Source organism: Sylvia atricapilla, chromosome 20 (genome assembly GCF_009819655.1).
Source record: "Sylvia atricapilla isolate bSylAtr1 chromosome 20, bSylAtr1.pri, whole genome shotgun sequence".
Classification (NCBI taxonomy): Eukaryota; Metazoa; Chordata; class Aves; order Passeriformes; family Sylviidae; genus Sylvia; species Sylvia atricapilla.
Window position 1 is genome coordinate 10,898,021 of NC_089159.1, and position 26,979 is coordinate 10,924,999.

Sequence of the window (26,979 nt, forward strand, 5' to 3'; positions counted from 1 at the left end):
CCTGAGAGCAAGCTGGGGTTTGTGGGAAGCTCCATTTAAGACATTAAGTTTCTCTTTTCACTTCAGCAGTACCATAAAGGGGAGAAAATAGTGTTTAAAATATTCCATGAACTGAGTCAGAGGTAATTTGGACATTGTTTTACTTTGCTCTGTAGGTCAAGCTGATGATGTGCACAGCATGTTCTTCCTGTCAGGACAAAATCTAATATTTCTGGGTGCCCACAACCTTCTTTAGAATCATAATAGGCAGCTGAATGCCCTCAGAGCGCCGCAAGCAATATTAAAGCACTAATGATGCAATCAGTCTCTTACCCCAGTAAGAAAGGGAAGAATTATGCTGCCCTTGCTGGGTACATTCCTGCTCTGAGGTGCCACCAGCAGTGTGGCACTGTCCCCAGTAGGCAGGGGCTGCTCACCAGGTTGGGTTGGAGCAATGGGATCTTGGTTCTGGCAGAGGCCCCTGGGAGATGTTAATTTAGACTGGTGCAGATGGTGCTGAGGAGTAGTCCTCCCCCAGGGTTTTGTTCCCTAATTTTGGCTGCTCGGTTATGATTTGCCTGTGCCTGCTCTGAAAGGAGGAAGGTTTTTTCCTTTTTGTTTTTGAGCCTGTGTGAAATACCTCAGGGGGAAGAGGGGAAGTGAGAAAATGTCATTGCAGACTATTTCTGGAGGCACGCCCCCACGGGTGAGATGGTGCTGGGCAGGCAGTGGTGTGGTACCCGGGAGCCAGGGAGGCTGGTGGCCTTGGAGGGGCTGCATTTGGGTCCTTGGTACATTTTTAATCTTTGCCTGTTTCCAATGCAGTTTGTCACCTGGATCTGCGGTGGCCGATGTGGCCCTGAGGGGCTGCCAGCAGGAAGAGCTCCCCTTCCAGCACTGCCGGCCAGGGCATTCCCAGGTGCTGGAGCAGGGGGAGGTGGGCTCGTGCAGGGGCTGCCCCACACCCTCCTGGACAGCAGAAAGTGGAGATGTTTCCCTGTGGCCATCCCAGGGTCCTGCCCTCTTGTGCTCTGACATCCTGGGGCAGGTGTGGGGTTACTCTGTGCCTTCGCTTGGCACGAGGAGGAGCTGTGGGAGTGAATATGACCTACTGACTGAGGGCACCTCCTGGCAAAGGGGAGTCAGGTCCTGCCTTGCTGTGTGTGTCCCTGTCACACTTCCTGCTCCCATGTCACCCTTCCTGCTCCCATGTCACCCCTGGCAGCTGTGAGTTCACGCAGGGCTGAAGCAGCAGAACAAGATGCAGTAGATGGTGCTGCAAGGGGAAAGGTCTGAGGCTGGCCATGTCCCTGGGGCTCTCCTGGTGTTCCTGGTGTGGCACCAGCTAAGGTCAGTGCTTCCCACAGCCACTATCACTCCCTGTCCCACACTCTGCACGCAGGGCTGTGCTGGGTCTCCTTTTAGTGCCTGGCTATACCCGGAGCTTTTATTTTCAGACATGTTAATTGTGAGCAGTTTGGTGGAGCTGGGCAGAAATCAGCTGGGAGGAGTGCAAAGAAGACATGACCTGGGGGAAGATGAAGCGAGAGGATAACGTCACACTGCTGTTGATGCAGAGCTTTGACACAGATCGTGCAGGCCAGGCACAAATGTGCTCCAAGCAAATGACTGCTCCAGATATTTTGTAGTACCTGAATTATGGCTTCAAAGCCTGCAGCACGGGTTTGGTTTTTTTTTTTTTTAAATAATGTCCTTAAGAGCTCTAAAATTCAAAGAATTTCCATAGTTTCATCCCTTTAAGGCTGTGGGCAGAAAAGTAGGAGTTGAAATAGCTGGATTTCAGTCCAAGTTCTTTCCCTGGAGCTGAGTGATTTCTCTCTCCAGCTCCATATACCCTCTCTCCCTCCACCCCTTTCTTTCACACATGAGACAGAATTCAAATGTCTCTCAATTTAAAGCTTTTGGGTGCTTGGATGAGAACGCTGGGCTGGAGCTGCCTCTGACCAGGAGCCAGCACTGTGAGGAGTGCCAGGGCAAGGGAATGCTGTGAGCCTGCACCAGAATTGGCTTGGATCACTGGGTAGGAGGTGAGTGATCTGGCTGGACCTTGGCAGTCAGAGGCTCTTTCTGGCCTCTGGGCTGCAGTGGCCCTGGGACACGGGCTCCTGGATCCCGCGGGCATGGCAGAGGGTGCTGGCTGAGCAGCTCGTCCTGGCACGGCTCTGTCCTGGTGTGTGCCGAGCCCCGGCACAGCCCAGCCCCTCCTGCCTCCCCCTGCCCAGGGGCTCGGCGTTCTCACCCTTCCTCCTCACCTGGCCGCCAGAGGGGGAGCCCCTGGTGTAACCCAGCTCCGAGCGGCTGCAGGTGGGCGCTGGTGGTTGGTTTGGGGAGGTGAAAGGTGTGAGGACACCTGGGCACCAGGTACAGCCTCTGGGCACCACGCCCACCCCTGCAACCGGGCCCACCTCCCCACGGCTCTGCTGTGCCCTACAACGGCCGGGGCGTGGTGCAGGGAGCAGCGCCTGTTTTCTGGGGATTTGTGATACCTGTTTTCTGGGGATTTGTGATGGATGGGAACTCATACCCAGCTAGATGTCAGCATTTCCATTTCCATGGGATTTCTGAAGCTGGCTGTTAAAGGACGTGGGGTTGGATGGTGGTCAGGCTGCAGATGGCTCCTCAGCCTTACAGAGCCGCCGGGGAACCAGAGGACGCCTGTGTGCCACAGGCAGCTGCGCGGGAGCCTTGCTGGGCTCTGGGATGGTGGCACCTGGCGACTGAGGGATGAGGGGTGAAATGATGGGGGTTTTGCCTACTGAGGTTTGATGCCTTTAGTGGGATGTCCCCTGAGGGCACCGGAGGGGTGAGTGGAGGTTCCTTTACCGGGGAGCCAGCCTGCTGCTGTGACTGCAGCGCTCCCGTTTCGGGGACAGAGGGAGAGGCAGGCCACCACGCTGCCACCAGTGACCCTCTGAGCGGCTGGGGCAGGCGCACGGCACGATGTTTGCGGGCGACACGGCGTCCGTGGCTGGGCCCCCCGCCCCTGCGGCACCGCCGGGGTCCTGCCATTAGGAGAAATACGATATTTGCAGCGTGAGGTTGCGAAAAGCCTGTGGCCACGGAAAGAAAAGGAAATGACTTTTTTTTTGGTGGTGTTTGTGTGTGCGAGTGTGCATGCGCTGCCGCGCTGGGGGCGGCTGACCGGGACACGCCGGGGTCCCCCCGCCCCGGCCCCGGGAGGAAGCGCCGCTCCGGCCGCGCACGGCTGCCGCTGTCACCGTCCCCGCACGGCTGTTGCTGTCACCGTCGCCGCTGGCCCCGTCGCCGCTGTCACCGTCTTCACTGTCACCGTCCCCACTGTCACCGTCGCCGCTGTCCCCGTGGCCGCAGCGCCCTGGCAGCACCAGCATGTTCCAGAGGAAGCGCAGCGTCTCCTTCGGCGGCTACGGCTGGTGGGTGCCCTCCCCTCCCCTCCCCGGGTCCCTCCGTCGCTGCCGGGGGCCGTGGGAGGCGCTCCCCTGCCCTCAGCAGAGCGGGCGGCCCACCGGAGGGACCTTCTCGCCCCTGTGCCCGCAGGAAGCCTGGCACCACTTCGGCCCTCCGAGCAGAACCTCGTGAGCTCTGATGGGCAGAGGGGAGCTCCCCGAGGGCTCTGTGGGCACGCTGCCTGCGAGTGTCCGCCCCTGCGCCTTTCCCTGGCCGCTTTCCCCGCCGCCTGCTCCTCCTGCCTCCCGGGGATGCTCCCAGCCGCCCCGGGCACCTTGCGGTGTGCAGCGAGCTCGCTCCTGGCCCAGGGCAGGTTCCGCTGGCACCTCCATGAGTCAGCCCTCCCTGGTCTGTCCCCAGCAGAGCAGCACGGCTGCTGCCTGCGCGCCGAGTTCTGCGGGACTCTGCTCTGCCTGTTCTCTCTGGGAGGTGTTGATCTCTGGGAAACAGCCTAAGGAAACGATGCTGTTCTCCTTCTGCCCTCTCTTCAGGTCTCCTCTCCGAGGTGTTTAATGCCTGTTCCGAGTCTGTCATGGTTGTGATGGTGTTTGGGGCAAAAGGCTGCTCTGTCCCCGCAGTGGCGGCAGGGGCTGGCTCGGGACAGTGCAGGAGCGTGTGGTGCGGGCTGGGAGCAGCCTGAGACCGGCTGGGGGAAATGCTGAGTAACTGGGAGGGCTGCGGGAGAGCAGCTGGTGCACCGAGGCTTTCGGCAGGGTCCCCTGGGATGGAGCTCACGCCTCGCTGAAGCCAAGGGAGCTGCCTTGGCTGGATTGTGTTTTCTTTACATACTAAGGGGAAGGGAACACTTGGAAAAACTTCAGTACAAATAAATATTGGGATATGTGGGGTCTTTCTGTGGTGGCCAAATGGCAGCTCTCGGACAGCTCTGCCCCCCTCGTGTTGTGAGCAGGGGCTCTGGGGCCGTGACTGCCCGGCGGCACCCCAGGAGCTTCCCGCTGTGGTGGAGCAGAGCCGTGACCCCGCTTGGCAGGGCGTGCAGGGCCAGCTGGGCCTTGCTCTGGTTTTTTCTTGCTGTGCTTTGGCAGTTCCAGGGGAAAGAAAACCACGAGCTGGAGAGTCATTCAGGAAAATGGGGTCTGCACTGGCTCTTGGGGGCTGTGGTGGCCTTTGGGGGCTGCACTGGCTCTTGGGGGCTGCTCCACCGTTGCAGTTTGGGCTGGGGGAGCAGGACATGAGCTTTCCTTTAGGAACCACGCCATGGTGAGCGCTGCGGGGGAAGCCCCGTCCTCCCTGAGCTGTGCGGTGGGGCTCCCAAAGGGTTCGGTGCGCTTCTTCCCGGGCCCCTGGGGAAGAGGCTGCCTGGAAAGCCGTGTGAGCTGCCGGGAGAGCCCTTCCCTGGGCGTTTACTGCAAAAGGGACCTGCCACAGCCCCGTACCTTCACCTGCATCTTCTCACGGTCCCACCCTTCCTGTGGGGCTGCGTGTGAAGCGCCTGGGCACACCCTGCCACCTCCTGCTGTGGCTGCGCTCGCTATTTTCAGCCTCTGCTAGGATAGAAGTTGCTATTTTTTCCTCTCCGCCGGCTGCATCTGCTGCTAGCGAGGTCCCGGAGCAGTGTGTTCATCCTGGTGGGCAGATGTGGTGCCCCAGTTCGGCTGCAGGGATGCTCATGGTGCCGCTGGCAGTGCTGCCTCCGGAGCTGGTGCTGCCCAGGGCTGTGGGGCGTGGGGAGTTTCATTCTGCCGCCTTTGGGGCAGGGCAGGGCAGGCAAACGGCTCTCACAGTCACACTGCAACTGCGGTTTCCCAAACATGGGAGTTTATTTCCTGTGGTTTTCTTTCTTCCTGGTTTGTTGTTTTATCTTTTTGTTGTTGTTTCTTTTTCGCCCCTTCTCACTCTAAGAGGCCAAATAACAACAACGGTTTTTTCTTCCCGTGGTTCCGGAGGGAGCCACTTGTGCAGTTCCCACTCAGGGACAGGTCCCATGGGAGCTGCTCCAGCCACCCACTGTCCCCGAGCTGCTTTGCTTCTGCCCCTGAGTTTTGAGACAGCTCTGCTCCCCAGCGTGCTCTCATGTGCAACATGATTTAATGATCAACAAGGTCTGGGCAGGCTTGCAAGGTATTAAGTCACAATAGCAGGTGCCCTAGATCTATTTTTAGGAGCAGCAGCATGCTGGCTCTCCGGAGCAGAGCGTGGAAGCTGATGTTTGGGGAAATGCCTGGAACAGAGCCCCTGTGGCTGTGGGGTTTTATGAGGATGAGGTTGCTGCAAGAGAGAGACCCGGGGAAAGGTAATGGTACCTGTGCCTCAGTGCCTGCCAGGCTCAGCCTTGGCACAGGCTGGGGACTCCTGTGCCACCCATGGGTGCAGCCCCCTCCTGACACTGGAGCCCAGCCTGGGGTGGAGAAGGTAAAGGTGCAAGTGGAGGAGAAACTGCATTTCTGTGGCCATGCTGTGTCCTCTGTGACCACAGTGCAAAACTGTGCACTGTGGTCACAGTGGGTGTTGGGGAAAACAAGAGGGTGTTGGGGATTATTTTGCTGTTCAGTCTTTTCTTGGGATGCGGAACTGACTCCATGTGGCAGATAACAGAACATTTTCAGTGACTGCCAAAAGGCATTGTTTTGCATTTTGAGACATTATTATGATTTGCATTAATTAATATTAATATGACTGTAACCACCATGATTCTGAGGAGATGAGCACTCATTACTCAGTGCCAGGGAAATGAGTGAAGCAACTGGGGCTCCCAGTCCCACATGAGCCAGCTAGGGCTGGGAACGAGGGGCTGCTCTGTGTTTTGTGTGCCTGGGGCTGGGTTGCAGTGTGTGGGGTTTGGTGGGATGTTCCCAGCCTGCCAGGGCTGTCACAGGTCCATTATCTGTAAATATGTGCTTTGTGGCAGCTGTGCTATGGACAGAGCTGGGACACAGGAGCTGCTCTCCTCTGCTGCCCAGCTCTGGCATTCCAGATTGGGAGGCAGCAGTTCCGCACCAAGAAAGAACATGGGGGATTTTTTCTTTCTTGCTGCCAGGCCTCATTTTGGGTTAAATGTTGGTTGGTTTTGTTTGCCAATGAAGTCTTTCTGTGGTGATCATCGTGTCAGCCGGAGCGCTGGCACCCCCAAAGGATGTGCTGAGGTCGTGTTTGGCAGCAGCCCCCGGCAGCAAACCCCTCCCAGCCACATCTGGAGCCCCTGTGCCTGCACTAACGCTCTCCTCTGCTCTCTCCTCAGGATCGACAAGACAATGCTGGCCAGCCTGAAGATCAAGTGAGTACCTGGCTCTTTCTCTCACAGTGATTTTTCCCGTGGGATGTGTGGTGCTGGGAGCTGGCTCGGTGTGTGGAGGATGCTTTTCTGGGAGCTGGGCTCCAGCTGGTGCAGTGGAGTCCAGCCATGCCCGCCCACTCCAGGACACGCGTTCGTGCATGTCCCACAGTCTGTTCTCCTGAGAGCCTGCAGTGAGTCAGGCACTGGGAGATTACAGCAAACACGGTGACGTGATGGCTGTGAGCTCAGTGGGCTGAGGTGTGCATGGGGCAGCTCACAGGGCACCAGCTCTGCCGTGAGGGTGGTGGGGTGGGAATCAGCGGGTCGGGCTGGCACTGAGTTTCTGGGTGTAAATCCAGTGAAGTCTGGAGGGTCTGTATCTTGTTTTTCAGTCCGGTGAGGTGGAACAGTGGGCAGCTGTGACCCAGCTCCTCTCCTGTGCTGCTGAGGAGCTCTGGGCACTGTCCTGGAAGGAGTGGAGATACTGCTGGGGTCCAGGAGGGTCTGTGGACCGGCAGTGTTGCTTGGTGGGTCCACCTTGGGTTTGCCCCAGACTTGCTGCACGCTGGTGGCTGGTGTGGGTTGTGTGGCTCTGGCAAGGTGGTTGCCGGGCCAGGTCCTGTGCTGTGATGGGAAATGTCCTCAGCTGACGGGGAAGAGAAGGTGGTGAAGGTTTGTGAGTGCTGACACTGATGCTTTCTGCTTGTGGTTGTCTGGGCCCTGCCTCCTGTTCCCACCATCTTTGTCCTGCTGGCTGCACATCCTGGGTGCTGCTCCCTTCCCTCCCACTTTACTGCATCCTCCCCTCTCCTGAACGCCGGATTATCTCCACGTCGGGGGTTCCCATAGTGAGCGCACGTGCAGCTCCAGCGCTATCAGCTCCAGCCTGTGCTGATAAGAAATGCTCTGGCCGAGCCTCCCCTGGGCTCCAGGCAGTGCATAGGGCGATGGCTCATGCGGTTTCCCTCTATAATCATTGTGCAAATTATTCATTAATGGAAAAGTATCCGGAGAGCCCGGGGGAGCTGCTGCCCGAAGGAGCCGGCAAATGCCCGTTGTAAACGGCACGGCAGAATCGCTGGTGCCGCGCTCATTGCTGAACTAATGAGAAGTCAGCGTTTACCACTTTGGGGAGTGGAGGGAATTCTCGGCAGACTCTCCTTTTCCCCTGAAGCTGAGAAGGACTGAGCTGCTCCTTGTACTCTGCTCTACACTGTGCCCTGATTTTTTCCTAAGGCTGTTGCAGCATTTCTGCAGCAGAAAGCCTCTGTACCCTCCTCTCTCCACCGTGCCAGGCAGCTAATGCCGTGCTTGGAATGCCGTGCCAGTGCTGTGGGCACTCTGCCATGCCCCTGCCTGGGCAGGGTGAGGGGCTGGGGCCGGCCACGTTTCTCCCTCTATTTCTACCTTTCCTGCCCTGGCCAAAGGAAGGAGTTTCCCTGGAGTTTCTGATGAACATCCACTGCTGATTGCAGCTAAAATGCTTCCCACAGCCCCGTGGTGCTTCTGATCTGTGGGTAGGCTGCTTCATTAAGGGCTTCTGTAATTTGGGCTCAACCCAAACACGTTTCGTATTTCTAAAAGCTTTTAAAAATATAAAAAATATTATAAACCCGAACTTTTGGGGTTTTAGCGCCCTCTTGTTCTTGCTGCAGCCTCTGTTGGAGTGTCCTGGTTTAACCCGTGGCACAGAGGCACCAGGCATCGGAAGTTTTCCTTCCCTGTGTAAGTTATTACGGAAAATCTGAGCTGCTTCCCGCCTGCCCTGGAGCGGCTCAGGGAGGGTCGTGTTGCTGCAGACCCCAGCGCTGGCTGGCAGCGGCTGGGAGGGACAGAGGGCTGGGCGAGGGCAGGCGCTGCCTGTCCTCCGGAGGGATCAGCTCGCCCCCAGAGTCGGGATAAACTCACCCCCGCAGGTGGCACTGGGGTACCAAAGCGGTTTTCCCTCTGCCCGTCTCTCCGTTTTCTCCAGTTCGGGTGTCACCGGTTCCCGTGGTGGATGTGTGTGAGGGGCCGCGGGGCGCGGGCAGGTTCTGCGGGGCCGCTGTCGGGAGGGGATGGTGGGCAGGCACGGCTCGGCACGGCCCGGCTGACCCCCCGGATCCCCCTGACCCCTCGTGCCCCCCTGACCCCTCGGACCCCCCGGACCCCTCGGACCCCTCTGCCCCTCTGCCCAGCGGCGCCGCCCGCCGTGCCGGGCTGCAGGACGGCGGGGAAGGGTTGCTCAGGGCTGGAGCATTCCCGGGCAGCTGCTGCCCAGCAGGCACACAGCTCGGCCTCCCTGAAACGCTCGGGAGCCTCTGGGGGGTTTGGGGCTGGCTCTGCCCCACGGAGCCGTGCCAGGCCGGGCAGAGGAACCTGAGAGTCAGCCCCCAGCCAGGAGCTGGTGTCCCCTGTCCCAGCCCTCGGCTTTGAGTGTCCTGGCCACGGGCCACCCTGGCTCCAGAACCCACTGTCGTGTGGCAGGAGGATGCTCTGGCTGCGCTGGGCAGCCGAGGGCTGCTCTGGGGAGCTGAGATATGCTCCTGCCCAAAGACAGTCTCTGGGGGATGAGGAGTCTGGGAGAGGGCTTGGGGATACTCTGCTCACTGTTTTTGGGGGTGCACGTCCCCCAGGCCCTGGTGCTGCTGTGCTGGGGCTGTTGAGAGCTGCTGGGACTGGGGCTGGTCCCAGGGAACTGTGGGATGGAGACTGAGAGCCTTGGGCAGTAAGTGGGATTTGGCATGTGCAGACCCTGGGGTTTGGGTTGGACCAATTCCAGCATCATCCCTACTTTTCTGTGACCTTTTTTTATTCCTTACCCACTTCAGGGGAAAGTGCTTGGAGCAGCTGGCAAAGGGGAATCGTGTCCAAAAGCAGCTCCCCAGGCTTGGCTGGGTGCTGGTGTTTTCTTGTGTCCCATGAAGTCTCTGTAGGGAGCTGGAAGTGTCTCCAGGTTCCTGGGGTCCCCTTGGCTCTCCTGGGAGCACAGCTCCATGCAGCCCTAGTCAGACGTGGGGTGTCTGAGGTCAGGCTGTGCTGCTGGGAAGACCTGAGCCAGATGGCAGCTAAGCTGCTTCCCAAGTGGGAAGGTCACCCCGGGGGAAAACATCAGCCTATAAAGGATCTTTGCATGTCAAACAGCAGATCTGGCCAGGTGAGCCAGCCAAGTGGGTTTGTTTGCCTCTCACAGCAGCCCAGCAAGTGCAGGAGTCCCCAAGAAAGCAGGCAGAGCCCCTCGAGCCCCCTTGGCCTTGTAAAGTCCTTGTACTGGGGGTGCTGGAGGTGACAAAGTGGGACAGGGACTTGTGGGGCCCTTCCTCCTCCTCTGTGGAACAAATTGGTAGAGTGATGTCCCACGGGGGGTTCACCAGCTCTTTACCTGCTGACGTCTCCTCAGCTTTTGTGCTTTGGTTATTTGCTCACTGGTATTGATGGGGTGTGCTGAGAAACCACAGAGCGTTTAAACAAAAAAATATCAGTAAAAAAATCCCCTCCTTCATGCAGAGTCACCTCTTCTTTTAGCCTTATAAAGCAAAAATAGCACCAAAATAATCATGTCTCTGTGGAATGGAGGAGCCACATACAGCATTTACTGGGAGTCAGTGTGTGTGCAGTCAGAACTCACATGAAAGAGCATGTGATGCTCCTCTGCTGATGGCAGCAGGAGGATGAAGGTGGGAAGAGATGAAAGATTTACTCGACCTTCGTAAAAAGAGCTGTCCAGGCTTGAGGCTCTTTAATGTTTGATGGGCTGGAACTGAGTTAATGGGAAGATGTGGGAATGATTTAGTGTCTTGGAGGTGGCTGCACTGACTATTGCACTGATCTTGGAGGTTTGTGCTTGGGTCCTGTGAGGACAAGGTCTGGTGAGCAGATTGCATCTAAGTAAATTCCTTTGACTTATTAGCACTTCATAAATGTATAATTGCATGTAAATGTATGTTTTGCAATTATTTTTAGCCGGAGAAGCACATGCAAAGGAAATGCTGTCAAAACTACTGCAAAGCAGCCAGCTGCAGCGCACAGGGAGGCTTCCTATCTCCGTTGCATTGGAACTGCTCCTGTCCATTGCTGCCGGGTGGGGAGTCAGCCCAGTGCAAACCCCAGCAGCAACATGCCCTGTGTGGAAATCCCAGTCCTGGAGCCTGGCAGTGGCCCTTTCTGCCAGTGTGCCTGGGGAAGGACTGAGCCTGCAGGGCCAGGCTGCAGGGAGTGCCCTGGACTTGCAGAAAACTTTAAACTCACTTTGACCAGTGCTGGGCTGGAAGGGCAGGATGAGGCCAGGCTGAGTCTCTCAATGGCTCAGTCTGGATGTGTGTTACTTGCACACCCAGCAGAGTGCAGGGCTGTGGCAGCTCAGAGAGTCGTGGCTGGGCATGGCGTGCCAGGCAAAATGAGTCCTTGTGTTGGCAGCAGGTCTTGTGCTGGGTTCTGCTGGGGTGAAGCCCCTTGCAGTGCCAGGGAACTGCAGGTGTGTTTCCAGGGCTGGTGACAGGTCTCTGCTGCTGCCGTGGGTGGTGACTGCCACCCTCCCTGCTAGCTATCAGCTGCTGGAGTTGCTTGCTGGGCTTGTGGCAGGGCCATGGTCTGTCCTTCCCCGTCAGCCTGAGGACTGGTGGGAGATTTACCAAATCCAGCCAGTCCCAACGCCTCCCTGCTATCTGAGGCAGGCAGGAGGGAGCGCTTCCCTCTTCGTGGAAGGGCAGTTATCGCCCTGGCTGCCTGCCCAACCCAACCCTGCACACACAGCATCCCCCATCGTCTCACAGCCTGCCTGGGACAGAGGAAGCTTTCACAGGAGGAGGAAGGTGCTGTTAGCTCTGAGGACTTGTTTCAGCCATTTAATCTGGTAAGCCTAGGCTATATAAAATTTCAGGCCGGGTACTGGCACAGCTCCACCGATGCCCTCCCTTGGCATTTGACTCTGTGCTTTCCTCTTCGTGGCCTGCTGTAGGTATTTGGGCCTGTGTGAGGGTTTGTTCCTGCAGCAAGCTCAGCCCTGGAGCAGAGGAGGTGGGTTGGAGCTGGTGGAGCAGACTCCTCTCCGTGCTGACGTTGGCGCAGCGGCGCCTTCCCGCGAGTGCCGCCCGTCCATATGTTAAAATGTTGTTGTTGCTGTCAGACAGCCTTCCCATATTTAAAGCTAGATTATCCACAATTACATCTGCCCAGAGGATGGAGCAGCCCCACGTGGGTCTATTTTTAGCTCTGTCTCAGAACTAATAAACTGTGCTGGTTTTTCCTCCTGCCATATTTATAGCCCGTCGGGCTGGGAGCCGTTTGCAGTCGGAGGGCGGCTGCTCAGAGCCACCTTCTGAGAGCAAATATTGTCGGGACGGGTGGAGGGAGCCGTGATGGCTGTGGTGACTGGGGCACCATCTGCCTGCAGGTTCACTCCCTGTCTGCAGGATCCCTGAGGTCACACCGGCAGGGTTGGCAGGGGCTCTTGCCCCGCTTGGGGTGCCAGCCCAGGCCATGGACCTGTGCCCAGTCCCCGCCAGGGCGGGTGTGATTTGGGCACCGTGAGAGCCCCAGCTCTGCCAAGCCAAGGAGCCCAGAGCAGGGTAGGCAGTGCTGGCGTGGCAGTGCAGGCGTTCTGCCAAAGCCTGTGGTTTGTTCCTGATGATAATTTTGTTAATTACTGTACCGCTCCCGCCGGCTGTCGCTTTTCCTGCGAGTTGGCAGGGCCCTGGTGTCCTGGCACCAGCGAGTCCCAGGGCTGGGCAGGGCTGGGCGGCCACTGGCACCAGGGGCATTCCCGTGCCGTGGGATGGCTTGGTGCTGGCAGGGCCGTGGTCCTGGGCTGGAGGTGGTCCTCTCCATCTCTGCCCTTTATTTCCAGTGGGGCTTGTGATGCTCTCAGTGACCCACACAGTATCCAAGGACCTCACATCTTCCAAAGCCTGTTGTGAAAACATGGCTCATCCCAGGCTCCCACCCAGAAGAGACGTGTAGAGGCTTGGCAGGTACTTGAATAGGTCAGAGCTATATTCTGAGTCTCTGTGAAGTCTCAAAGGTCAGTCCTTTCAGGCACTGTCCTGTCTCGCTCCTCTCAAATGTTACTGGTGTCACACCAGGGACCATGACAGCTCCTTTTTCCTACAACAATATAGTGTTAATCCTTTCCAATTTAGACTGCAGAGTCCACTTTCTAAAGCCCTGATAAGCTGATCTGACTCTCTTGTTCCCAATCATTGATGAGGTTGCACAGTGCAAGGTGATTTGAAGAGGAATATGGTGGGTCTGCAGCTAAAACCAGCTTCATTTTCCATCTTTTATTATTTGGAGCAAGAGGCAAGGTAAAAAAAAAAATCTGTGAAGCAGCAGAAACCCCTGGATGTGATTGACTTCAGAACGTTCCCTGTAGTATGATGTGTCAGAGATAATACCTGTGTTTTAGCTCCACAAATTATATGTCTTTTAATGCTTTCACATCAAACAAGGTGTGTGAGGGAGGTGGGTAACTGAACCAGTGTCATCTCCAGAAGACTCACTGGGGCCTGGGCACTGCTGCTTCTGCTGCCACCCACCCCTTGTGGCACTGGGACCTGCTCTGTGACCCCCTCACTGCCACCACGTCCTCCCACATCCCTCGCAGCATCCTCAGGAAGGGCTTTGTTCCACCGAGGTTTAAGTTTGGGCCTAATCCTGAGCTTCCAGCTGGATTCTGGTGGTGACTGATTGGCACAGTGGCTTCAGGGATGGTCTTTGCTCTGTGTGGGAGGCAGAGGAAGGGCCAGGGGCTGAGCAGGGTCTGGGGCTGCTCGAAGTGTTGGGCGAGTGGCACATGTTAGCAGCTGTGCATCCCAAATCTGGCTTTATTAGTGATGTTACTGATGATTGGTGACATTTAGCTCACTGATTTACTAGTAAAAATTCAGAGGATCTGCTCATGCTATAAAGACTAATTTCCTCTGCTGATTTGATCTAATTTAATTGGATGCTGAAATCTTGGAGCTCATCTCTTCAGGAGGCCTGTGTTCACAGGGAGAAATACCCCAAATGATCAGGAATACAATTTCCATGTAATTGTGCTGCTGTCGTGGCCATGACTACCTCGTCCTGTCAACTGTGCTGCAGCTGATGCTATCCCCAGTTGCCACCACACAGCCAGGCTGCTGGGCAGGAGGACCCCAAGGGTGACTCAGTTGGGCTGTCTCAATTACAGGATCGAGTTTGGCTCATTGCCAAATGGCACACAATGGATGGGAGAGGTGCACAAGAGACTCCTTGTACCCACAGCTCACTTTGTTCCTTGATAAATGAGTCCTGGAAAACCACCCACTCATGCATTCGTGTGTTGATGGCATGGTCAGCGTTCCAGGCTCCTGTCACTGATGTTCCTGGGTGGCTTTCTCAAAGTTCTTGGCCTGGCTGTGGCTCAGGTCTTGCCGCTTTGGGGCTGGTCTGGTTGAGTGTGTCTGCCACATGCCGCAGCCAGGAGCTCTTTCATTGGGATGCTCTGGAGACTGTGCCCTCGAGCAGGAGCAGCCTGGGGTGCACAGGGGGGAGCTGCTCCCAGCACCTTCCTTAGCTGTGCTCCTCGGCATCCCCTCTGCCCAGGGGAGGGTGACACGACCCACCTGACCTCAGCCGCTTTCTGCAGTGAGAGTTCTTTCATTTTGGTTCCTTCCTTGTGGCTTTCACTCCTGTTCCTGCCTACTGCTGGGGAGGGCTGGAAATTGTGCTGGGGAGGTGGGCACTCAGGGACCCTGCTTGGCCACAGGCCAGGGATGTCACAGGGATGGGCTCTGGACAGGGCAAGACTGCTGCCTGTGTGCTCCTCCTTGAGCTCAGCAGTTAAATTTCTCCTTTCTTGCATTCAACTGTGCTCCTCTGTGCAGGAGCCACAGTGCCAGGGCACAGGCAGCTGCCAGGGCTGGGGCACGGCTGTGGGAACTGGGGAGCTGGGGCTGCCCCATGCCTTGGCACATACCCATCCAATCTCTCAGGCTCGATGTGGTGTCGGGGTGGCTGGTGGCATCACGGCATTTCTGGGGAGATGAGCTCACGGTGCTCTGTCTCTCATTGCCTCCATGGAAGAGCTGGCTCTGCGCTTTCCCGGGATTTCCTTCATGTCTTTCTAGCTGAAGCCATAAAATAAATTTCTAATCAGATTACTTGGGGCTGGATGTAATGTAATCTAAAGCTCTATTTCTTGTGAGACTTCTCTAAAAGTGGGTGCCCTCTTATCCTCCTCCTGCAGCACCGATTGAACCACTGTAATCGCTTTCTCCCTCGTTTGCAAGCTCCCAAATCCGTTTCTGTCATGCCAGGGAAATCGGGATGTGGCTGCTCCTTTGCAGGGAAACAGTTACTATTTTTGGGGTTTGGGCCGTGCTGCATTGTCTCCTTTTGTTCCTCTTGGCTCCCGCTCCTGTGCTGGCGCAGCTGCCCCATCCCCGCTCTCCCACCTGGGCACTGCAGGTGCCTGTGCTCGGGTGGGAGGCAGCGCCCGGGGGGCTCTGGGTGAGTGCCTGGGCGGTGGGCAGGGGTCCCACGGGGGGCTGGAAGGGCCGGGGCAGATCTGTGGGCTCAGCCCTGCAGCTCAGGCGCAGTTTGGGGTGGGGATGGGCTGGCCGTGCCTCCAGCCCCGCTGTGGCAAATGCCTGGCATAGCTCGTGTATTTCTGGCACTGTCCCTCGTCAGCGAGGGAACCAGAAATATCTCCTGCCCAGGGAGGCACAGCGGGTGACAGGGACGTGTCCTGCTCTGTCTGATGAGGCAGCACCACGGCCCTGGCTGGAGAAGCCCTGAGTCACCTGAGCTGGGCTCGGCTGTGGCTGTGGCTCAGGTGTGAGTGTGGGGCTGGGTCCTCTGCAGGTGCAAAGGCCCCTGCATGTGGCTGAGGAAGATTGATGGGCTGCTCACCTGGGGGGGGGGGTTTCATCTCACAGCAGCATCTATACAGAAGCCAAAGTTATTACACAAATTAATGGCTTCATAATAATATTAATAGTGTCATTTATTCACGGCATATTCAGTACTTCTGGAGATAAAGGTTCAATCTTTCCTAGCCTGGTGTTTTCAGATCTTTTTTTCTCAGCAGAGTGTCCAGAGGGCTGCCAGGTGATGTGTTAATCACGGCGTGTAATTGTCCTGACCTGTCCTGCACTCCCTGCAGCCCCTCAGGCTTCCGAGTTTCCTGCCAAACTGCTTTTTCTGAAGAAAATGTCAGGGCATTTTTCAAGAGATATTTATTTCTTCATAAAACCTGGGCAACTGCTTACCCTGGAGGAAATTTAGTGACTGAAGGGATGTTTCTGATGTTTTAAAGGGAGGATGGAGACTTGGAATCTCTTGAACTGCAGCATTCTGTCTTAGGAGATGTCCTTTGGGACATCTGGAGATCTTCTGGGGGTGCTGGCCCTGGTAGGGCGTCCCCATTGCAAACATTCAGGAAGGTGATGGATGTTCTGGTGGCCTCACTGCAGGAGCAGGAGGTTGGATGGAGCTGGTGGGGGCGAGGCATGGAGGAGACAGGCAGGGCAGGAACTCTCAGAGGCACCAGCCCTGCCACCCTGTGTGCCTCGCTAGGAGTCCCTGTCATCCTGCCCTGGGCCATCCTGGGGAGGCTGCCAGAGAGAACCTGAGAAATACAGGGCAGGTTCTGCAGGGTCTGTCACAGCCAGAGGTGATGTCCTGAGGAGCAGGAGCTTCCTTTGAGCTGTGTGAGCATGCGGCCCTCCTAGGGACCCATGGCCCCCAGCCCACCTCAGCCCCTCACCTTTTATTGTCTTGCCCTCAGCCTATAAATTAAAAATCAGCTGCAGTGAGTCCAGAAGCAATTAGCTCCATTGTGGGCTGAGCCATGTTTGGTTGGAGAGGGAACCTGACCGAGTTCCTGCTCAAAGTTTGTCTATTTCCAAATAGGAGAGAATTGAAACATCTTTAAAAATCAATACAAAGCCACTTCAGCATAAACCAAGAGGAGATTAATACTTAACGTGTCTGGAAAAGGGGAGGAGGGGTGATGTGGAAAATGTCTCCAGAGAGGGAGACTCAATGAAATTCGAATCTGCCTGTTTAATGTGAGAGCTAAAAGATTTAAAATTAACCTGCCTCCCCCTCCATTAACTGGAAACTAATTTGAGAATTGGTGTAGTTTGGCACGGAAATAGGATATTTTTATTTTTTTTTTCTGTGCCTGAGAAATTTGTTAGACTGATAGCTTCTGCTTGCAGGAAAGCAGACAGGTATTTTCTGCAGGAAGGGATCTGTTGATCCACCAAAATCTTCACTGAAAGCCTTGGCAGTGCAGGTACCCCCCAGGTTTGGCAAGATTCATTCCTCTTACCCACTTACGTTCTCTCACCACCATTCAGAGTTTGGCATCATCTGGTGTTGTTCTGATGGGACAGAAATGGATTTTGGAAGTCCAAGAATGACTTGGACTTTTTCCTGTGGGGAAGTGGGTACCTCAACCCTTGTCTGCTGGAATTGCTGCCGCCTCAGTCTCCCCAGGGACGTCGAGATCTGGTGAAATACAAAAATACTGATCTTGGGTTTAAGTTTCGGTCTTGACTCTCTGGAGTGCTCCATGTGCACGGGATGGGTGCTGTGGTGACACCGTCTGGTTCATCCGGGGTGAATTCATGTGGTGTGTTGACAAAAATAACATCACGCCTGTTTTTATCTGACTTACAGTAGGATACAGGAAGAGATTATGGCAATGATAGGGGTTTTGTGGTTGTTGCATTTAAAGAATCCGTCCGATTAGAGATTCTGCTGAAACATTTAGATGGAAGAGGCCAGAACTGAAGTTACGTTGATCTCCTTAAGGGTGGTAGACCAGAGGGTGACAGGCAGGGGAGGTGGGTGAAGCAGGAGTGTGGCAGGCAGGATGAGGCAGCAGGAGCGGCTGTTCCCTGCCAGATGTGGTCTGTGGCCTCTGCAAGCTGTTTCTCCTGAGCAAACACATTTATTACAGACTTTTCCAGGGGAGCCCCATGCCTTGTTAATGATTGACTGCCCCAGCTGGGGGTTTCCAGGCAGCTCCTGCTCCACGCCGGGCTCTTGCTCCGTGGGTGGGGAGTGGGGAGCCTTTCTCACCGGCTTTCCCCGGGAGCTGCTCAGGTCCTGCTGGAATGGACGGTGGATGTGGTTGCCTGCAGCCTGTGTGTGCCCCCCAGCAGATCCCTGATGTGGCAGCGTGCCCCCAAACCCCCTGACCTGGCTGTGACACTTGGAGCAGCTCCCCCAGGGGCTCTGAGCCTGTGTGCCACTGCCAGAGAGGTTCTGCCCTCCCTGCCCTGAGGCCAGGCTGCTTAAACCCACCCCGGGCAGTGGCCTGGGGCAGGAGGATTGTTTGCACTGTTCCTAATGGAGAAGCAGCAGGCTCTGGGCAGGAGCTGGTATCCTGTGCTGTGCTGGATGGATGTTGTCATGTGTGATCTGTGATCCCACACCTGCTGGCAGCAGGGATGGTGCTTTCATCCCTCGGACTAGGAAGTTGTTCAAAGTGCTGTAGCTTGTCCTGTGTCTAATTCCTGTGAAAATTAAGCTGGCAGAAGAGAAAGGTGAGATAAGGGGGGGCAGAGAGAACTGGGTGTTTTATCACCACGGCAACAAGGATTTCCAGGGAAAGGTGCTGAGGTGAGAAGTAGATAATTTACAGTTTACTTAATAAAAAAAAAGAATTCGTTTCCTGGAGGGAGCTGTGTGCCAGCTCCGGGTGCGAGGCGCAGGCTCGAGGCCCCGTGCTGTGCTGCAGCCTGGGCTCGGCTGGGGAGGGATGCTCGGCCCTGGCAGGGGGATGGCCGGGCCCCGCTGGGAGGTCCTGCGGGCGTTTGCCGCGGTGAGGAGCCGTCTGTGGGCAGGAGCGAGCCCTCCCTCTGTGCGGCTGGAGGGGCTGTGCTGACACCTCTCCCGCTGAGGCGCCCGGGCTGTGGCCGCCGGGAGTCTCGGCTCCGGGGTGACCCGGGGCTGTGCCGCGGGCGGTGGGGTCCCGGGGCCCGTGAGCGCTCCGAGCGCCGCCCGCCCGCGGAGCCGGCCCGGGGCTGGGACACGGCCCCGGCCTGAGGGGCAGGGAACAGCTCTGCCGCCAGCCCGCAGCCGCTCCGGCGTGCTCCGTTCCCGGCGGGCTCCGTTACCGGCCGCACGCTCGTTACCGGCCCCGCGCTCGTTACCGGCCCCGCGCTCGTTACCGGCCCCGTGCTCGTTACCGGCCGCGCTCTCGTTACCGGCCCCGCGCTCGTTACCGGCCCCGTGCTCGTTACCGGCGGCGCGGGGCCGCGCGGGGCGGCGCGGGGCGGGGGCGGTCGCGGCCGTGGACGCGCTGCCGCCCCCGCCGGTGCCGGCGCTCGGTCGGCGGCGGCGGCGGCAGCGGCGATGTCCCGGGCGGGCGGCAGGACGCGGTCCCGGCGCGCCGGGGTGCGGGCGGCCGTGGTGCTGATCGGGCTCCTGCACCGCTCCCGGCAGAGCAGCGAGAGAAGGTGAGGCCGCGGGGAGCGCTCGGTACCGGGCAGAGGGCGCGGGCTGCGGGGGGCCGGCGGCGGTACCGGGAGCTGGAGAACGGGCGCCGGGATAATCGGGACCCGCTCGCGGCGTGCGCTGTCCGCCGGGGCGGGACCGGGGACCCGGCACCGGCGCGGCCGTGAGCCGCTGGCGGCGGCGCCCGGAGCCCGAGCCCCCGGGAACCGTGAGCGCTCCGGGCCGGGGGCAGCGCGGCGTGTGCGGGAGCCCCGGCACCGCTGCTGCTGCTGCACGGCCGGCAGGACCAGCGCCATCCGCGGGGCCCCCTCGGGCTCCCGTGCGGGCAGATCGCAACTCGGCTCCGCAGCTTTGTCTGCGCCGCGAACAGCTGACAAACGGTTTCATCTTTCGTCGCCGAAACCATGGGCTGTACTTGGTGTTCAACTTGGTGCCGTAGGAAAGGGCCTGTTCGCAGCGCTGTGCGAGCCGGCATCTGTTCCGCGGGCGCCGCTCCCCCCGCTCCGCACGGGAGCTGCTGCTGGCCTCAGCCGCTGACCCCGCGCTGATCTGTGCCCCGGGCAGGGAGTTTTCTCCTCCAGGACTCTGCTGCTCTGGCAACTTCGGTGTTAAAAATAGTCAGAAATATGTACCCGAACCTCTCAGTGCGTGTACCTCTGCTTCGGGGTGGAAGCAACATGGACACTGCTGCAGGCTGAGGGGCTTTTCATTTCTTTTTTTTCCTTGGTTCAATTTGTGATTTTGTACCAAACTGCAATGAATGAAGAATAGATTATTTGGAATAGTTATTGTAAGACATTCTCCCACTCCCTAATCTACAAGCATGAAAAGTCAGAGTGGGGTGACTCTGATTTTGTCTGCCATCAGCTGTGGATTGCAGGGTTTGTACCCCATGTTCTAGTGCTGCTGGCACAGGGACTTTGCCTTGGACAGCTGGTGCCGTGGAGAGCAGGATTTCAGTGATGCGCTAAACGCTGAACATTGGCATTCCTGGGGAGTTCCTGTGTCACTCGCTGTTTTGGGATATTTTCTTCTCCCTTTTTGGAGTATTAGGTAGATGGTGAAAGCAGAGCAGTTGGAAAAAACCATCGTGCAGGTCCCGAATGAGCAGCAGTAAAAGGGCTGCTCACCTGAGGCTGGCTCTCCTGTACCACACTGCCCGGCTGGAGCAGGGCGTGGGGACTGCACCGGGGCTCCCTGGTGGGCTTGGCTGCTCCTGCTCCTGCTGGTGCTCCCTGGGATTTGTCCTGTTTAACCCAGGCCCGTTGCAGCCATAGCTCTGCCCTTGGTCCATGGGCTTCAGCTACCAGCTAGCGAGTGTTGGAGGGGTTGGAAGTATCTTCTCCTGCTTTCATGTGTGGTAAAGAACCCCCCGTGTGTGGGGATGAGCTCAGAGCGACACTGAGGGAGCCCAAATGGTCCTCTGGATGTTGTACCCACTGAAACTCATTGGCCAATCCTGCACTTGCCTCAAGGGCAGGGAGCGCTTTACCTGTCACACCAAGCAAGACTTTGCCAAAGAGTTGTCTTTCCCCCAGGGACCAGGTTTCTATGAATGAGCTCAGCGTGACACTGAAAGTGCTTAGAAAAAACCTGCCTCTGAACTTGCACAGGAATCTGCCCCGTGATGTGTGAGCCTGGTTTTCCTTTTTATTTTTTTCCCCAGCATCATGTTGTGCACAAAACGTCTCAGTGCGCCTCTTGCTGTGGGGTTTACTGAGTACAACAAGAGTCACACAGACATCTCAAGGGGAGAACAAGACCCTGAGGGGGTTTTCTCCGTCTGCTGTGGACTGAGGACCCTCCATGGGAGTGATTGCAAGAATTCAGGCAGTGCTTTACGGTGGTTGTTTCATCTTATGCAAGCTGTCAGGGCCATCAAAGTGACATAATCTGCAGGAAAAGGAAGGGACTGGTAGCAGCATCGTCAAAAGGGACTCTGTTCCTCCACCTGCTCCTATTTGCTTTTTTCCCCTCCTACATTCAGTCTTTGTTCTGCATTTGCAACTGAATTTTGCTTTCCATGAGCCATATGCAAGCCTGGCAGGATCGGTGGCAGCTGCACAGTCTGTGGTGGCCCATGTCTCTTCCTTGTTTGCCACTCAACCAAGGGCAGTGCAGCACACCAGGCTCCCCTGGCAGAGCGGGGTGATGTGTGCCTGCCCCTCCACCTGCAGCCTTCTCACCTGTGCCCCCTGCACACCTGAGCTGGACGGGAGGAGCGGGGGAGTCTGGGGGGTGGTTGCTGGGGGCTCCTCCTTGCCCCTGTTTTCCTCTGAAAGCCTGGGATTTCTGACTGTACTTACACCCAAATTAATTTTCCTGACTATCCCACATGCAGGTGAGGTGACGCTCTGGTGGCTGTCCTGTCACAGTGGAGAGCTGGTGGGTGGGTGGGATAGCTGGTTGAGGGGAACTTCTCCACTCCCAGCCTCCCCGTGCCCTTTGGCATCAGTGCCGTGGCGTTTGGAGATGGAGCTTTCTGGGAGCTGTTCTCTGCAATTTGCAAATTATTGAATCAGCTCAGAAACGGCCGCCCGAGGCTCCTGGCTCGGGTTTGGCAGGAATAGGATCAGACGAGCCTTCTGGTCTGAAAATCTCTGCAAGTGCCTTGGCTGATTTACCCAGATCTGCAGGAAATTGCCACTTTCTCTGTTCCTGCAAGGGAGAGTAGGCAGCACATTTTGCAAAAGATAAAAACTTCTTTGCACCGTTACTTGCATGTCGAGCCTCAGTGGCCTGGCCTGGCCTGGCCCAGGGGGAAGCCCTTGGCCAGCTGGAAGGGTTCCAGTGTCTGTAGAGGGGCAGGCAAAGCAGGACTCAGCTCCTCGCTGTCCCCTCTCAGCAGGATGCAATGTGTGGTGCAGCAGGGATCTGCCTGCTCAAGTGTGGGGCGCTCTGAACTCTCCAGCAATGTTTATCTGCTGTTTGGAGGGGCAGTTAAAGCCAAGCCCTGGCAGTTAAATGTCACCTTTCTCTGGGCAGGGCTGCAGTCCCGCTCTGAGGACAGGGCACTGGGCAGGCTCTGTGTGTGCAGGTGCAGGCTGGCAGTTTGCAAATACGTAATTTATTGCAAGAAATGTAGAGGAGAAAATGCTGCACTTTTTTTTTGCTGATTCTGAGGCTTCGATGTGAGAAGGCAACACTGCTGAATAGGGCCAGGCTGAGCCAGGACATAACAAGGTAAATCCCTTTCTAGAGAAGTTGTTCCATGGCAGGGGCTCTCCCCAAGGGTCTGGCAGCTCTGCAGCACTGAGTGCCTGGGCTGGACCCCTGTCTGGGGGGATTCTGGAGCCCCACGACTGTTTGACATCAGTGGGATCCTGCAGCAGTGCATGTCCTCTGCTGATGTCCTCCCTGGGATGAGTGATGATGCAGCGAGATCTTGCCTGCCTGGCATCCTGGGATTGGGTGGAGAGCTGCTCAAAGCCAGGGCAAGGTTTTCATTCAGGCACTCACTGCAGATTTCCAGGTGTAAACTCACAGCAAGGTGCCCTTGTCTGTGTTGCAAAAAACACATAGTTCTGGTTGAGTTTTTTTCGGGTTGGGTTTTTTTTTTTTTTTTTTTCAATTTGTGAGCAGCTGCCAAGGGCTCCTGGCCACTGCTGCTCTGCCTGGTGTCAGCAGGTGCTTGTGTCCCAGGAGCCAGGAGTCGGTCCCAGTTGTGGGGGGATGGAGAGGAGCCCCCCAGGAGGGAGGACGAGCAGCCTGTGCCCCTCTCCCACTGCCCACCAGGCTGAGCTCGGGCAGGGGGAGGATGGAAAGGGATATGGAAGCACAGTCCCCTTGGAATGGAATATTAAACAAACTAAAAAGGAAGCAGCTGGCAAGGTGATGCCCATCAAGGATAAAAAATGATGAGTCCAAAAATAGAAGCTGTTAATTTACAGGAGAGTCACTGCTGACCTTCTCAAGGATGAGGCATCTGACAGGGAGAACTTGTTGCTGCAGGAGTTTGGTACCTCCTTAGGCCAGGTTTAATCTGTGGAATTAAGCTTAGGCATACAGGTAACCTGGGATGCTCCCATCTCATTTGTACATCTTGACAGAGGTAGAGCCAAGCACATGTTGTGGAGCCTGTCACCCTGTCAGGTAACATGCTGACATCTCCCCTCCCCACCCGTGATTTATCTAAATGTGCTGTGTGGATTTAGAGCCTGTCTGGAAATAAATCAGATGGACAAAATGAGGAGGTGGGATGCATTAGGGGGTTTTCATTAGGCTTGAGCATGAGAGAAGTGTGCTCTCGGGGTCAGGGTCTGGATGGGAACACTCCAGGGGTCCAGGCAGCCTTGGCTCTGTGCTGAACAGAATTTCAGTATGTCTGTGGGGTTTACCAAATGCAGGATATTAATATGAAGGCATTTTAGGACTGCGATCAGTGATGCTTTAAAGAGAAAGACCTCACCTGCCCTTGCTGTGTTGGGAGCTCACCAGTGCCCATGGTTTCCCCCAAAATGGGGAGAAAAATCCCCATTTTGTTCCCCTTTGGAAGGAGGCAGGACAGCACCCTTGGCAGGCGGGCTTTGCCTCCCCGAGAGCTGGCAAGAGGTCCCCCAGGCACAGTCCCAGGAGGGGGCTGGGGTGGCTGGAGTGATCTTGGTCTCCATTTGGAAACCCAGCAGTCGGCCCTGCCATAACCGCATTAAGGTATTTCCTTAATTAGATTTACTACGTATGCAGGATTCTAATTCTCCCTTTTCCTTCTCTCTTAATTTGCCTAATGAGAAAAACAAAGAAATGAAATTACAAAAGCGGTGCCCACATTTCCTTCTGGAGAGGCTGGTGTCCGGCCGCGTGGCTCTGGAGGATGCTCTGGCCCATCCCGTGCGCTGGTGCCTGGCCGTGGCCGTGGTGTGCCCCTGGGCACTGGGGGCAGGCAGAGCCCTCTGCTCGCTGCCAGGTGCCCCCTTCGGGGGTGAACCCAGCCCTGTCACCTTTGGTTATGCGCTCGATGCTGGAGCTGTGTCTCCCGCGGGTGCCAGGGAGAGGAGGGTGCCTGGGGAGATGCCCGGTGTCCCCGTCCCCGCTGGCGGGGGCACTGCCACCTGTGCCGTGCCTCGGGCTCTGCAGAGAGTGGCACTCGGTGTCAGCTGGGGACCGGCTCACGGTGCGGGGCTGCTCTGAGCCCCCGCTGCTCCCAGGGTCGCTTCAGGGGCATCTCTGAGGGTTGCAGCCCGGTGCACGGCCGTAGACGTGCTGATCTTCCTCCTGGTTCATTTATCATCCCCTGAGGGCGCTCGGTTTGGGAAATGCGCCCTTGACCCCAGCGCTGAGGGCGGGCTGAATCATCGGCGCCTGCGGTTGGACTTTACCATCGCAGATCCACGGCGCAGAGCCCCGCTCCACGCAGTCGTTGGGGATGGGCTTGTTTTGCTCTCCCGGAACTGCAGGAGCAGTTCCAGCAGTTTGGCCCCAAAGAAGCAGCCAGCATGTGACAGAGGAACATGTTGTTGAGTTGGGCGATTTTATAATACTTAGACTATGATGCTATGGCAACCCACTACAAATCCCAGATCAAATCAAATTATTTGTGCGCATCCCTGTAACTTTAATCTTTTCAAAGTCGTATCTGTTTTATGCCTTTGAGGCCACTGTGCAGCTGAGTGCAATCAGGCAGAGCTCAGGGTTCAAAGCAAGGAGAGCAGAGGATGAGTGGTTTGCTCCAGATCAGGCTGTGCTTTAGTGTCCTAGAAAGTCAAAGAGCAAACAAGGAAAATCTGTCATCCCTGGCATTTTTCAGCAGTAGAGACACAGTGAGATTGTGGAGAGCACAGAGGGAAGGAGCTTAACAGTATGACTGGGCAGGACAGGAATTCTGCTTTTGCCCCACATTGCTCCAATTAGTTTCTTGCATCGAAAAAGTGGAAGATGCCAGGAGCTCAAACGAGGTGTAACAATGTAAATTTAACCTGCTCTGAGATGAAAAAGAGAGAAAGAAGATTTATTTTGGTTTGATGTGATGTGGAACATCGGTTCTTGGTCTGGATTCACGTTTGGCCACGATGCAGTGGGTATTTCCCCCGGTGCCTCTGGGTAAGTCCATGTTGCTGGCACAGCCCAGGTGGTGCCGTGACTGCCCTGGCTGTCAGTAGGATGATGCTGCTGCTCCCACTCTGCTGTCCCAGCATCTCTGCAGCCTCCCCACTGCCTCCTTTCTGCCTCCCCTTCACCCGCTCAGAATCTCCACGGCACAGGGCCCTGCCAGGGGCTGCAGGCGCCGTGCTTCCCCAGGTCATTGTCACCTGCTGCCACAAATACTGAGGCTTGGGAGGAGGGGACATCGCGGCTGGGAGGGCAGGGGTGTGAGGAGGACAGGGGTGTGCAGAGGACAGGGGTGTGAGGAGGGCAGGGGTGTGCAGGGGTGTGAGGAGGGCAGGGGTGTGCAGAGGGCAGAGGTGTGAGGAGGACAGGGGTGTGCAGAGGACAGGGGTGTGCAGAGGACAGCTGTTTGCAGAGGGCAGGGGTGTGAGGAGGGCAGGGGTGTGCAGAGGACAGGGGTGTGCAGGGGTGTGAGGAGGACAGGGGTGTGCAGAGGGCAGGGGTGTGAGGAGGACAGGGGTGTGCAGGGGTGTGCAGAGGACAGGGGTGTGAGGAGGACAGGGGTGTGCAGAGGGCAGGGGTGTGCAGGGGTGTGCAGAGGGCAGAGGTGTGCAGAGGACAGGGGTGCACCCTGTGGCAGGAGCTGTGTGTTTTGGAGAGGTGTCGGTGCGTTGCTGTGCATGTGGCGCTGTAGGAGCCATCCCGGGGCGCTGCCATGGGAACCAAACCTCCTTACGCCGAGATAAACAGTTGGACATTTTGGCCCGGTTTCTGCAGGACTAACCTGGCAGGGACGAGAGGAAACTAAATTAAATCTCAGATTTTCTGACTCCCGGGGGAGCATCTGGCAGTGCCGCTGCGTGATGGCGTGGCTGCCTGCCCGGGAAGCGCTGGGCGAGAGGGATGGGAATGTTGTTAGGGGAGGGTTGAGGCCGTACTTTTCCAAAGCTCAGGGGACTTTTGGGGGAGACTGTCTTGACAGCTCCGTGACACAGGGGCTGCTTTCCACTTTCCCGGGGTCTTGCGTCTTCATGATGGCTCTTGGTACTTCCAAATCCGGTGCTAGGTGCGGTGTTGGCAATGGGGCCCTCGGCTGGGTCCCTCCAAACCCGTGCTGGGGTGTCCTGGGGGTCTCTGAGCGCCCTTTGCTGCCAGAAGGCTGCTCGGCCACACGTCCTGCCCCGGTGAGGAGGGTGCCAGAGGGAGGGAAGCCACGGGGATGGGCTGTCATAGGAACCCAGCCCTGCACCACCAACACCACACGTGAGGACTCGCAGCCCACCCTGGGCACGGGCTCTTCTGATGACTTCTATCGCCTTCTCACACTGTCTGCTGGTTTTTTCCTCAGATTCCAGATATTGCTGTACAGGCAGCTGCACACCACGGCTTCGCCGAGGGAGATAACCCTTATCTCCTGCCTGGTGCGCTGGCTGGGGGAGTGACACGGCTGTGTTTGGTTTTGCAGGAAACAGGAGTTGCTGAACAGCACGGATGTGACGGCCCCGGAGCGGCCCCTGTCGCCCCCGCTCACGGCCCCGCCGACCATGAAGGTGAGAGCCCTGCTTTTGGAAAGCCGGGGTGGTGGCGAGCAGCGCTTCCAACGCAGCGCTGCACGGATTCGGGCTGTTGGCACAGGAGCAGCAGTAGGTGGTTTCTGGAATTCAGGCGGCAGCCGGTTCCGGCGGTCCCAGTCTCCATCCGCGGTGCCGGCCCCTCCGCGCTGACACTCCCGTTCCGCGATGGCAGGGTGCCGGGTGCCGGGGCTGCTTTCCCCGGTCACCCTCCGCAGCACTCTGTGCCCCCGCGGGGGCGGGCATCCCGCCCTGAGGCTTTCCATCCTGGGCCGCGCATCCCGGCGGCAC

General features: G+C 57.2%; 1 protein-coding gene across 15 annotated transcripts in view; it reads left to right on the forward strand.

The window, feature by feature from the left end:
* The first annotated feature begins 3,291 nt into the window (after positions 1 to 3,291).
* RAP1GAP2 (RAP1 GTPase activating protein 2) overlaps positions 3,292 to 26,979 on the forward strand; it is a 42,510-nt gene continuing 18,822 nt past the window's right edge. For 2 of the 15 annotated variants that reach the window (XM_066333626.1, XM_066333631.1), the window contains exons 1-3: positions 3,292 to 3,392; positions 6,626 to 6,661; positions 26,583 to 26,667. In XM_066333626.1, the coding sequence (XP_066189723.1) occupies positions 3,349 to 3,392; positions 6,626 to 6,661; positions 26,583 to 26,667 (165 nt within the window). In that variant the 5' untranslated portion in view covers positions 3,292 to 3,348. Of the gene's footprint in view, positions 3,393 to 6,625; positions 6,662 to 11,449; positions 11,493 to 12,485; positions 12,610 to 16,786; positions 17,123 to 26,582; positions 26,668 to 26,979 lie in introns of those variants that run through there. The other 13 variants (XM_066333632.1, XM_066333634.1, XM_066333628.1 and 10 more) reach the window with 11 other exon arrangements.